The 12,183-nt window shown below is 38.2% G+C and overlaps 3 protein-coding genes across 4 annotated transcripts in view; 1 reads left to right on the top strand and 2 right to left on the bottom strand.

Annotated features, from left to right (window-relative positions):
- LOC103397396 (transmembrane protein 127-like) overlaps positions 1-1,774 on the bottom strand; it is a 3,704-nt gene extending 1,930 nt beyond the window's left edge. The window contains 4 exon segments of the mRNA XM_008335643.3: positions 1-2; positions 4-88; positions 402-648; positions 1,260-1,774. The exon segment at positions 1-2 is cut by the window's left edge and continues 72 nt beyond it. Coding sequence (XP_008333865.2) covers positions 1-2; positions 4-88; positions 402-639 — 325 coding nt within the window. The 5' untranslated portion in view covers positions 640-648; positions 1,260-1,774.
- A 304-nt stretch (positions 1,775-2,078) lies between these two features.
- Positions 2,079-7,490, top strand: gle1 (GLE1 RNA export mediator). Its single transcript, XM_008335644.3, has 15 exons — positions 2,079-2,292; positions 2,502-2,744; positions 2,825-2,983; positions 3,071-3,219; positions 3,313-3,373; positions 3,917-4,168; positions 4,263-4,485; positions 4,727-4,839; positions 4,956-5,168; positions 5,261-5,451; positions 5,547-5,676; positions 5,824-5,928; positions 6,185-6,267; positions 6,355-6,418; positions 6,660-7,490. Exons 1-15 carry the CDS (start codon positions 2,194-2,196, stop codon positions 6,726-6,728), a joined length of 2,154 nt encoding a protein of 717 aa, XP_008333866.1. The 5' UTR covers positions 2,079-2,193; the 3' UTR covers positions 6,729-7,490.
- A 221-nt stretch (positions 7,491-7,711) lies between these two features.
- On the bottom strand, positions 7,712-11,757 carry ptgesl (prostaglandin E synthase 2-like). 2 transcript variants are annotated; one of them, XM_025053480.1, is made up of 8 exons: positions 11,625-11,757; positions 10,902-11,139; positions 9,885-10,073; positions 9,491-9,546; positions 9,101-9,253; positions 8,812-9,012; positions 8,374-8,491; positions 7,712-8,190 (listed from the first exon to the last, which is right to left on the bottom strand). In XM_025053480.1, exons 2-8 carry the CDS (start codon positions 11,010-11,012, stop codon positions 8,062-8,064), a joined length of 957 nt encoding a protein of 318 aa, XP_024909248.1. In that variant the 5' UTR covers positions 11,013-11,139; positions 11,625-11,757; the 3' UTR covers positions 7,712-8,061. The 2 variants fall into 2 exon arrangements, with proteins under 2 accessions (XP_024909248.1, XP_008333867.1); XM_008335645.3 differs by lacking the exon at positions 11,625-11,757 and having other exon boundaries at positions 10,902-11,543.
- Between the last annotated feature and the right edge of the window lie 426 nt (positions 11,758-12,183).

The raw sequence follows: 12,183 nt of genomic DNA, 5'->3' as shown, positions 1-12,183 counted from the left end.
AATGCCGTCAGGCTGCAAAGAATTCCCAGGAAACAGAAGGCAGCAATGACCCGGAGCAGCAGTACTGTTTGAGGGTTCACACAGTAATCTAAAGGAATTAAATATTACAGAGAATTAGATTTCAGTGTAAATCCCTCACAATGACTCTTTCAAATCTAACAAAGATGACATGAAACACCCACATTAGCAGCCTAGGCTTTTAATATTGTTATATTTTTATCATATAAGTAAAAGTGAAGTGAAAGTGAATTATTTGTTATTGTGACACAGCACACTGCACACACAACAAAATGTGACCTGTTTTAACCCATCACCAAAGAGAACAGAAAAATGAGCACTGTTATTTTTATTATTACTATTACTGACCCAAAACTCTTTGCAGGATAATATGAGCAGCTTACCATCCAGCAGTTTAGGGTCAATGTAGCCTAGGACGTCTGAAACACCCAACTCCTGCCTGGGACATGTTCCTCCATGAATGCGGAGCCAAGCAGGTTCGGCCAGTGCTGTACACAAAGCAGTGATGGAGAGGGCTCCAGGCAGAGCTGACACCAGGCTGCGCTCTGGCTGTTTAGGTAGAGCAGTCCCGGCCCTCCTCCTTCTACCTCCAGGAGTAGCAGTAGATGCTGGAGCGTACATGCTAGTTCACTGCACAATATACCATTGAAAAAAATGTGAGACAGCTAAACTCTATTAACCCCATCACTTGGAAATGTACAATTACTGTTACAAAATGTATGAGGCAAGAGGGACACTGCACGCTTCCAGTTTGGACAGCATGATACACGGAAAGTTAAAATTTATTCAAAATAAGACGGATTGATTTGGTTAATAAATCTAACTGCTTATTCTTCTAAAAAAAAATACCAAAGGTTTTGCCATACATTATTTATGTTGACTTTTATGTATATTTTATACAGAAAGAAGCGTTATCACATTAAGAAACCATCAGGTGTTTTGCATATAGTGAAAGTGAAAGTGATTCATTGTCATGACACAACACACCACTGCACACAACGAAATATGTGATTATGTCAGGAAAGTACATTAAAATACTTCTAAATTTAGCCTATACATTAATGAATGTCGTTCAAATATTTCACTCATACGACAGCCGTGTGTGGATCATTTGATACTATAGTACTTCTGTTTATAACAAGTCGTATGAACACCGCAATGTCGGTGTCGTATTTCTGATAAGGTAGAGCAAAATTTTGACTCTCGTGTAGTTAATTAAAAAATCATATCGATTTTCTTACCTTTTCGTCCGTCCTGTTGTCTTGTGTGTCTTTCTGTTTTGTTGTCACTGATGGACTTGCATGAAAACTTTTATTATCATATAACGTAGATGTTATACAGATTGACCCGCTGAGCTAACAATGCGAAATTGTCAGCCGAATTAATTTTTAACCTCAATAGTTTGAATTAATATAAGTTTAGGATAGTATACTGCCAGAAACACAACCGACTGTCTGACAGTTGTTTTATTTTATTTTAAACGGTCTCCAGGCCTCTGTTTTGTTCTTAGCCGCTAAAGCTAATGCAGAGCTAACCCCGGATTTACGACACAGCTAGTCACAAAAATTAAAATAACACGAACATACATAATACAAAACATTATTGTTCACCGAAAAACGTCACATAATATTACAGTTACTGTTAAGGTATGGTATAAAAAAAGAAGAGGAATAGAAAACAAAAGAACAGGGTGCTGATTTCGCCTATTTCCGGTAAAAACACCAAGTTCCGTGTTTGTCCTGTGCTTGTGCAACCATGCTACTACTTCCTGCTATGTTTTAAATTGTAAAAATAACCCAGTTATTATGCGTTGACTATATATTTAAAACCAGTCGTCATTTTACATATCAACAAGTTTTTACCAACGTAAAATCATTTTATCATTAACTCATAACAATGCGATTTAAAGATTTAGGAAATAATTAGGATTTTAAAACTTCCCATTTGAAGATGGTAAAGTAAGATTTTTTTTTCAACTAAAAGAATAAAAAATAGCTATTAATAAACGTACTGTCTGGAACTAACCGTCAACATTGAGACCTGCGGTGCACCCAGCAGGCGGAAATAAAAAGCGAGTAGGTTGTTCCTTGTCGGACTCTTTGTAATACCCGTGGTGTCGTTTTGAATTTGTCAGTTGTATGAGGTAGTTTTGTGAAATATAACTACCTTTTCACAATGCCTGTCGAAAGTTTAAGATGGGAAACGTTAGAGGCGTTAAAAAATTCTCCGAAGGGGAAAATCACATTCGACCCGCACTGGTTCCAACGAGACGAGGTGGGTGTTTTAACCTAGTATGTACAGCTAAAAGGTGGAGGGTTAACGTCTGCCAGGATACACTATTGGCGTGTGTTTTTCTTAAGATAATTAAAGAAATGGCCAAACGTCATTTGTAGAATCTAAATATCCAAACATAGATGCAAGTCTTTAAGATGTGTGGTCCTGGAATTTTACTGTAAATATCTTATGTTGTCTTTTTCTTGCAGCACATTATGACTGGCTGTAAAGAGGCTTTAAGTTTGTCCTCTCACTCTGGAGTTATCCTGAAGCGTCTTAGCTCATCATCTCTACAAAAATCCTTCTCCCTGGATTCTGATTCAGGGAACTCCAGCCCTGGTTTGAGTGAAGTGATCCAAGCCTCAATTCCCACCTCTGGGTCAGGTCCTGACGTCAACGGAAAGCTTAACCTGTTTTCTGCAGAACCATCTTCGAGTTTTGAGCACATGCAAGTGAGTGTGTACATTCTGCCGCTGCTTTTCACAGATTGATGTTTTTAACATAATGTAAATGAAAATGTATTGGCTTACAGGTTGGTAGCAATGAGGTTAAAGATAAAGATCCAGATGTAGTCATCAGTGAAGAGTCAAGTTCCGTGTCTGGACCCACAATTTCTCTGCTATCTCCTAAAGCTGTGGAGATGGCTGGACGCATCATTAAGTGTGAGGAGGAACACCGAGAAAAGGCCAAGGTCAGACAAAATGATGGTTGTGTGTGTGATTAATGAATTTGCCTCGATGGTTAACTTTTTCACCTATATATAAAATCTGATGTTCAGATGGCACTGAGGCGGCGACAGGAGATTCAGGAGAAGATATTGGTGGAGTTGGTGAACTCTGAGTCAGAGCAGATGAAGAGATTTGAGGAGTTTATGGAACTGAAACAGCGGCAGGAGTACCAGAGCGTACGAGACATGATGGACAGAGAGTATGATCATTTAAAAAAAACACCAAATGTTTTTTTTGTCTCTGAAAATTCAAAGATGTTTAATGCAAACAAATTGTTTTTTAATTTCTGTAGAACTAAAGAAAGCATTGGACGCCAGGAAAAGCTGAAAGAGGAGCAGAGACACAGAATGAAGGTACAATGATTAAAGGACACTGGGGTAGTCTGGAGTCAGGAGTTAAAAGTTTTCATTGTCCTAAATTTAGGACCGAATTTAAAGGCACGTTGCAAAAACAATGAAATGACTCAAGAAATTACTTAAAACAATGCTCATCCCTAACACTGCTCATCCCTCTGATATGCAGTGTCAATTTGGATCTCGTGTTGCATAATGCTTTCCTGTGGCTGTCAAGGCGTGAGGTGCTGAAGGTGTTTGCTGCAGCTTAAGAACATATAAAAAACTTTCTTGGGAAGCCAGGAAAGTTTTACTAAGAAGTTTTACCAAGAGTACCTATTGCAAACTGGACATTTTAGATTAGCTGGAAAAGCTGTACTTCATGGTGGATATCATGAATGAGACCTAACATGGTTTAATTCAGGATTGCATTGCATTTATTTTAATTTAATTTTCAAACTCCATTGCATTGTCTGTGTTGATAAGGTATGCTTGGGTGTAATGAACAGTTTTTGTGGTTCCAATCAGTGGGAGATTTTTTTTTTTTTGTATTCCTAATGTCAGATTCTAAACCTTCGAGTGAGGGAAGCGGAGCTGCAGCGTCAGCGCGAGGCAGAGCTAGAGCGACAGCGGCAAGTTGAAGGGAAGGAGAGGCTGCGTAACCTGAACAGCATTCAGGAGGAGATCCTGCAGCTCAACCAATTGCTGGATCCATCCTCACTGTCTAACACTGAGCTGTCCAGCCTGAGCTCCTACAGCAGCAGAGGAAATCAGCTCTGCTCCCAGGTGTCAGATGTTGTCAGAAAAACAGCAGAGGTTAGGAATATTTAATTTTAAATAAATGGCAATGTCTCTTTCTATCATTTGCTGTCTGTTCTGACTTTCACTTCCCATCTGTGTGTCTGTTTAGGGAGCATTTCCCAGCTTAGAGGACATGACTTTGGCAGAAAGAGCACTTCATGAGATGAGGGCTCTGATCCGGCTCATGCAGGAGGAAATGGGTATGGTTCAAGAGAAGAAAAAGAAAGCTCAGGAGGAAGAAGAGCAGCGTAGGAAACAGGAGGAGCTGCATGCAAAGCAGGAGGCACAGAAAAAGGAGGAGCAGTTGATCAAAGAAAAGGCACAAAGGAAAGGTGGGTGTTTATCTTTTGATCTGGGTTTCAAAAGAGAGGTTTGTTCATATTACACAAATAAAATCATATTTGAATTCTACAAAAATACATAACTAATAAAATATGCATCAGCTATAATCAATATCTTCAGAATCAGTCACCAATCCATCTAACTGTTGGACAGAATTCTTTTACAAGACAATAAAGTTTGTAAACCTCTTACTTTCCCACAAAAAAATCGTCAAACCTTTGTTTTGTGCAGGTATCCAGAATAGTGCTGAGGACACAACTTTAAAATGGTACAATGACTTGCAGGAAACAGCTGCTCAATGTGCCCAGTCCTTTGACCAACTCAACTCTGCAAAGGACACCATGGTGTGTTTACTGTCCCCACCTCCTCCTCCATAACCAGACATTTCCCAGCAGCCTGTTGGACTATTTGGCAGCTGAGATCAGATCTTTGTTTTCACTTGTATTTTCTCTCCTCACAGACAAAGAAGCTGAAGCTGGAGCTCCAGAAAGCTGCCACCATCCCTGTCAGTCAGATTGCCAGTAACTCTGGCTCACAGCTGCAGGAAATATTTGACAAGATGGATCGTCTATTGTCAGGACAGGCTGTGCTGTCAGGGGGAAAATCTGTGTCCATCTCCCAGCATCCTCAGGGAAGGAACTTTGTTTATTACAAACTGGCTGAGAAGTTTGTGGTGAGTGAAGCCACACCGGTAGTGCAATGCAAATGTCAACTGTCTTGTGGACTTTCAAATCATATGAAATAAAAATATGATGTTCCACACAGAAACAAGGAGAGGAGGAGGTGGCCTCACATCATGAAGCAGCTTTCCCTATTGCAGTGGTGGCCTCTGGAGTGTGGGAACGCCACCCCCAGGTGGGAGACCTCATCCATGCCCATTTGCATAAGAAGTGTCCCTATGCTGTCCCACATTATCCTCCAATGAAGGATGGGACATCTGTGGAGGAGTATCAGAGGTGAAAGAAACATAAATGTCTCTGAATAGATTTACCGTGATACGGTAAATTCACACATACACACACCGACAGTAATTTATTTTCCTTTGTCTCAGGGTTCTCGGTTACCGTGTAGATGACAATGGGGTTGAAGGTCAGGACAGTTTCCTGAAGAGAATGTCCGGAATGATCCGTCTGTATGCTGCTGTCATCCAGACAAGGTGGCCCTATGGTTCCAAGCAGGAGGTAAAAAACAAAACCTTTAGTTTTTAGCAATGGTAGAATAATATTGGTTTGTTTTCATTTTAATTCAGCTGAAAAGTAGTATGTTACTAGGTTAGTAACCAGACTACTGTACTGTGACCTGTAACGTGTATCTGTCTCTTGTCTCAGCCTCTTCCTCATGGTTTGAACCACGGCTGGCGTTGGTTGGCTCAGATGTTGAATATGGAGCCTCTGGCCGATATCACGGCCACACTGCTGTACGACTTCCTGGAGGTGAATTTTGCTGCTGCTGCTGCTCTTCTGTTTGTCTTTTTTTTATTTCACTGATAAGATTTTTAAAAACATTTCCTCTCCACATATATAGTAAAAAATGTCAGCTGGGACTTGGAGGCAGAGTTTGAACAGAATTTATTGAACAGAAGAAAATCACTAGTTAAAATGTTTTATCACTTGTTTTTTCAATGATCTAGGTCAAATGTCTGGTTTCAAGGTTGAACCTCAGGTCCCTGTTTTTGTTTGTGTTCCTTAGGTTTGTGGTCTTGCTCTGATGAAACAGTACCAGGGTCAGTTCTGGAAACTCCTCCTCCTTCTCAAAGATGACTATTTCCCTAGGTACATGTTGATGTTTACACGTTAAAGCACTGATCTAAGATCAACAGCAGCTCTAGCCCCACCCACCTAATTTTTCTTTCTTTCCAGAATTGAGGCAGTGACGAGTAGTGGACAGATGGGTTCAGTCATCAGACTCAAACAGTTTCTCGAGGTAACCTGTGATTTTGCTGTTAAACAATCCTTTCCAGGAGCCACCAAGAGAAAATCAATGATTTTAACTCGGTGATACAAGAGCTGCTGGTCAGTTTGTGTCACAGAGGTATTTCCAAACATAACTGGACTTTGGAGTTACAGATTCTGTTTTACAACTTTTATCAAATACTAACTGAGTGAACTCACAGCACACAAATACTGTCACCTCTAAGTCTTGTGTTTTGTGTTCTTTTAAACAGGCAGCACTGAGGAGTCAACAAATCAGTCCTCCCAAAGGTCAACTGAGCTCACACTTCTGGAGGTCCTGAGAGAGGAAGAGACGGTGTTGGGTCATTAACACCTTTTCTAGTATCAGAAAATAACATGGGAAATAACACTGAAGTCAACATGTTGCTGATAAGAACATACCCTAACACAGACAATGTCTACAGTACTGTCAAACATTGGTTAGTTGTTTGGTGGCACAGGTTCAATCAAGGTGACTGTGTTATATCCAATCTTCATCTATACAAATTAGAATCTGGATTGACAAGTAATCTCTATAACTCTTAGTTGAATTATGTCAAAGGTTTATCTAGGAACTTCTTATTGATTCACCTTAGGAATGAGTCTCCTGACTCCACCCCAGTGGAATAAGTGATGATGCGGACAAGAAGTCAAAAGTTTTATTATAGATTTTTAAAGATGTTCCGAAAGAACTTAAGCCGATGTGTGATGTAGAATAACTTTAAACCGTATGTAAACTGCTCTTTTTTTTCTTTTTTTTTTTGAAAATACACCAGGATGTCTTCACTTGTTCTGCAGTTTTGCTGTTCATGAAATGTTGAAGGATGAATAAGGGTCATTGAGTTATCACCTCAGTCTATATTTGTAATTATTTAACTTTTCTTTTTTGTTCTTTTTAATGTTAAATTCAGGACAGTCCAGACAGTTGTTTCACAGCTTAATAATTTACAATTTGGAGGTAGTCTGGGGTTTCATTTGAGATATCTGGAAATGTTTCTCTTCAACCCTATTCATAATTTGAGGAAACTATGTTAAGAAAAAATTGAATAAAGACTGATAAAGACCTTCTGTTGACTTTTTAGTATTTAAATGCAGGAAGGAGTTTGTTTCACTGAGGTACCTCAAGCTTAAAACAACTGGCATGTATTTGTGGAGGCTCTAAATTCAGGTTAGATGCCTGGGCTGCATCAGACCAGAATAATTCACAGATACCCTGTGATTAATTAGATTAAAATATTAAGTAATGGAAGCCCTAATTAAAATGATCCCAAAACACACTCTAACATTTGATTTTTAATTCTTTTAATTTACATTTTCCCATTAAAGTTGGTTTTACATCATAACACTTAAGCACTTCATAACAGTTCTTTTACTTTCCTAAATCAATGACAGAATGTGAATTTTTATAATGTTCTTTTTTCTCACTGAAAATGACTCTGAATGAGTCAGACACATCAACAAAAAGGAAAACGTATGGAACCAACTTTTATACATTCAGATACTTGTGAGTCAGACCAAAAAAGTGAAACCTAACCGTATTCTAAGTTTATTTCAAAAGGCAATCGGGTAGGAACTGAATGAATAAACGTCAGTCCCATTCACCCATTATATTTGAGGCTAGGACAGTCCATAGCTTCAGCATTGCCCCTCGTGACTCGTTGTGGCCTTCTCCATTCGTCTGTACCAATGTTTGATTTTGGTGTTGGACATCATGTCGTCATACGCCTGAAGACCCTCCATTACTCTGAGGACACCATACACCGCCTGAAATGATACAAATGTTAAGATAGTGTCTCCAATGGCACAGAGTAGGGCCATGGAATGCCATCAAACCTCCTGAATAACAACTAATTTTGTAATTACATTCTATGGGAGTTAGTGTAAGAAAAAAAAAATAATGTGGAATTAATGGCCTCAAATTGTCAGATTACAAAACAGTGCCCTCACCAGGTCAGCTAGGTTGGGATTGTCTCCACCCATGAATTTCCTCTTTTTGCCAATGGCTGTCACCCAGTCATTGACAGCTTTGTAAAGATCTTGACGCACATCGTCCTGCAGATTGTGTCTGTGTGGTCACAACAAATAATATATTATTATATATAATATATAATGTGATATTTAGAAATGATATAAAAAGGAATTGAATTTGATTAATTATTTTATTTACATTAAGTAACTTCAAATAGTTTATACAAAGCCAGCTTTGTGTAGTGTATAAAACAGTGGATTTGAATACTCTTTTAGCCTACAAAAAAGTTGTAATATTTTTAGTCCATCTAAAACAGTTAAGTTCTGAGCAATAGAAATAAATATAAAGCTATTTTTATCCTATGTGACCTTTACAAACTTTTAAACATAGTCTCACAGGGCAACATTTTTACTCACCGGGCTTTCAGCATCTTAGAGATAAAGAACATGGCTGCAGCACCAACATATTTGGCAAAGAAACCTTCAACGGTCCCAAATTTTCCTTCATGAACAATGTAGTCAAAAGAGGCCAAGGCTTCACCAGTAGTACGGTAGACATTTGGTGATATAAGGTGTACAAGCCAGTCATCTGCCCACCGACGCCACTTCATCTCCTCTCTGAAACAAGATCAAAGAAACACTATATTCAATTTTCAGGTAAATATCTGGCAGGATGAGAAACATTTCTATTCATTGTGGTTCTTACTTCTGTATCTCTTTCTCAGGGTAAACAGTAGTAGTGTCAACCTCATCCAACATCAGCCAGTACTTGTTTGTGTACTCAGTCACTTCCTTTCCTCGGTCATTCACAGATTTCATCTCTGGGTAACAACGAATGATGTCAGCCATGTTCTTGTTTCTGTAACAATCAGACCAGTCACAGTTCAAAGAAATACAAGGTGTATAGCTACATCAAAGTGCATAAAAACATAGATTTTAGCTGGAGGGGACTCTGTTGTTGATCCACTGTTGAATTCATTCATGTGTAATTTTGTGTCATCACTGGTGTAAATTATTTTGACTTTCTCTATTATTATTATTTGGTATTTTTTATTATTTAAAATACTTTGAAATGAAAAGTGTATAATAGACTCACTTGTTGATTAAATGAGTCCTGATGGCACTGATGATGACAGATGAGTCATTTAGTTGCTGCAATAAAAAATAGAAAATAATTCTTTACAGAGTGATTTATATTAAGCCTACATCAAAAATTAAATATATAAATTTTGTTGGAAAAAACAGATGACATACAAATGACATACAAAAAAAAACAACAAAAAACAGTAAACATTTGGAGCATGTTTTACATTTTAAATAAAAAACTACTTCAAGAGTCACTCTGATTGCAACTACAATCTGTATCTAATTACAGTCAGTCTACAGTTTGTCAAATGCTACTACCCTAAGCCCTTCATCTTTCTACAGCACCAAGTGTGAGGCTATGCTCGCTGTGATATGGCGAGAGAATGGCGGGCTTGTCCTCTTACCAGACTGTTGTTCACCATCAGGATAGGAACCTTCCTGTATGAAGACCACTTGATCTCCTGCCTCATCACTGGGTTTACCTCCACAATCTCATATGGAAGTCCATAAAAGTCCAAAAAGGCTCGCACCTTACTGCAGAAAGGGCACGTCTTGTACTGGTAGAGTGTCAGTTTTAAAGTGCCATCTGAAGTCTGGATAGAGAAAGAAAAACAAATATGGAGTATTTTTTTACTACAATAACATTAATTAAATAAATATTGTGTCATAAAATCACAAGTAACAGGGACAACAAAATGTATCTTGTGTGTACTATTACAATATCCCAATACATTTTCTTTCTTGATTGGTCTACTACCTTAATACACATTGCTGTACTATTTATATATTTGTACAGTATTATACATAACACAATTGGGACTGAAACAGAAAAAACAATCATCATAATTATGCACTGCAGATTATACTATAACAAATATTTGATCTTAAATTACAGTAAACATTACACAAACACAAAATATGCATAATACTGGGTAATACTGTAAAATTCTGCAATGTTTGTATTTTTTAAATGATGATATTTATAATTCTTAATAATACTGTAAAATAAATTGTTGATGGTGAATTACTTTAATATTCAATATTGTCTTACAAACTACTCTAGCAACACAACCAAATTATATCATCACTAACACAACCAAACAAGAAAACTTTAATAATACTCCAAATAAAAGAAACACCTAAATTCCAAAACCCCACCTGTTAAATGTTTTTATTAAGATGGTATTTGGAGTTTAATTTAAATCTTTATTTGACCAGTGATACTAAAGTGATTTGTGAATCTGGGATATACAAATAAAACTGATTTGACTTGACTTTAAAACTGTGTGTTTAAATGTGTGTTTGGGCTGGCGAGTGTGTGTGCATGTAAGGGGGGAGGGATGCATAAATGTGTGTGTGTGTGTAAATCAGATAACATCAGCTGTGGATCAGATCTGACCCAAACCAGGGTCCGAACTCACCTGGGTCGTGTCTTCTTCCTGAGCTTGCAGAGCCTTGATCTTTACAGCCTGATACAGACCAAAACCCCCACCCAAAGCCAGAGCTAAACCCAAACTTCTTCGTACTCTCATAGCTGGTACCGGTTTGAAATGAGTCGAGCTGGTACCGATTAACCTCCTGGATCCTTGAGAGCCCACGACACACAGTAAACGGACCGCCGGAGAGCCCAGTAAAGTGCATCCGACCTTACTCAACGCTCTGCCGCAGGAGGTCGCCATGTTGGATTATACAAAAAAAAAAAAAAAAATCCCACGATGCAGCGCGAAGCAGGCGGAGACGAAACTGAACTTAAACTTGACTACACATTTTTAGTTCCAGATCATAAGATAGACTAATTAAATTGTAAAGAAAAACGTTTTTTCAACTGGTTTGAAATTTGTTTTTCTTTAGGGCCTTTTTATTTAACAAAACAATTAATACGATTATCGTCAGAGGTAACAGTACAGAAAAGGAAACCCATGCACAAACAATGCGAACATTCAATAAGTTAAAGTATAAGCAGTAAATGTATGCCTAAAAGAACCGTTCTTAGACGACATTATAAAATAAAATGTACTATTTACTCTTTAAGTTATTCTAAATGTTTATAATTTTATATATACAAATTCATATTCGTAAATACCCTTCAACGTATTGTTCTTACCTTTAAAAATGTGTTGTTTATGTTTTATTGTGTGACCTACCTGTGAAGTGTCCTTGGCTATCTCGAAATGTGCTATTTAGACACAAACGATTATTATTATTAATAATAATTTTCTTTTGGAGGTTAACCTTAACGTTAGTCCGTGTGGTGCGTTCACGATAGTCGTAATTGTGGGCTTTATCGTGCTTAGAAGCAGGAGCAGAAGCATCCTCGTCCTCGTCCTCCTCCTCCTCCTCGTCTTCTTCCTCCATCAGTGTTCCAGCGGTCAAACCCTCTTCTCCTAATCGCCGCACGGTTTTACTTTTACTTTGTGGATTTTGACGTTCTGTTCTCTCGATCTGTTTCTGCTGCTATCGCTGGTTTTCTTCTGATACAAGTAAAAGGATGACAGGACGAATGGTGCCGTGATTTGCTGCTGGTGCTAACAGGGTTGTAGGCTAACAGGCTAACCCTGCTTTTCATCTTCATCATCATCTTCATGTATTTTTTCCAGGATTAAAATAAAGCCACTGCTACCTGAAGTGTTGGAATTCACCCAAAAATAATGTATTAGCTCATCAGCGACTCGTTTTTGCAAGAGCACTCGGCTGTCTGCTTTG

The sequence above is a fragment of the Cynoglossus semilaevis genome, chromosome Z (genome assembly GCF_000523025.1).
Source record: "Cynoglossus semilaevis isolate Cse_v1.0 chromosome Z, Cse_v1.0, whole genome shotgun sequence".
In the NCBI taxonomy this organism is placed as follows: domain Eukaryota; kingdom Metazoa; phylum Chordata; class Actinopteri; order Pleuronectiformes; family Cynoglossidae; genus Cynoglossus; species Cynoglossus semilaevis.
This window is presented reverse-complemented; position numbering and strand designations above follow the sequence as displayed.

What these genes read in the sequence shown, in the direction of transcription:
- ptgesl (XM_008335645.3), bottom strand. Translation starts at nt 11,159, where the DNA reads ATGGCGACCTCCTGCGGCAGAGCGTTGAGTAAGGTCGGATGCACTTTA. An exon ending in TGATGGTGAACAACAGTCTG is followed by an intron (nt 9,547 to 9,884) that starts GTAAGAGGACAA and finishes TTTTTATTGCAG; the next exon opens with CAACTAAATGACTCATCTGT. An exon ending in ATCCCAACCTAGCTGACCTG is followed by an intron (nt 8,191 to 8,373) that starts GTGAGGGCACTG and finishes GTATCATTTCAG; the next exon opens with GCGGTGTATGGTGTCCTCAG.
- gle1 (XM_008335644.3), top strand. Translation starts at nt 2,194, where the DNA reads ATGCCTGTCGAAAGTTTAAGATGGGAAACGTTAGAGGCGTTAAAAAAT. An exon ending in AACACCGAGAAAAGGCCAAG is followed by an intron (nt 2,984 to 3,070) that starts GTCAGACAAAAT and finishes TCTGATGTTCAG; the next exon opens with ATGGCACTGAGGCGGCGACA. An exon ending in GACTCAAACAGTTTCTCGAG is followed by an intron (nt 6,419 to 6,659) that starts GTAACCTGTGAT and finishes TCTTTTAAACAG; the next exon opens with GCAGCACTGAGGAGTCAACA.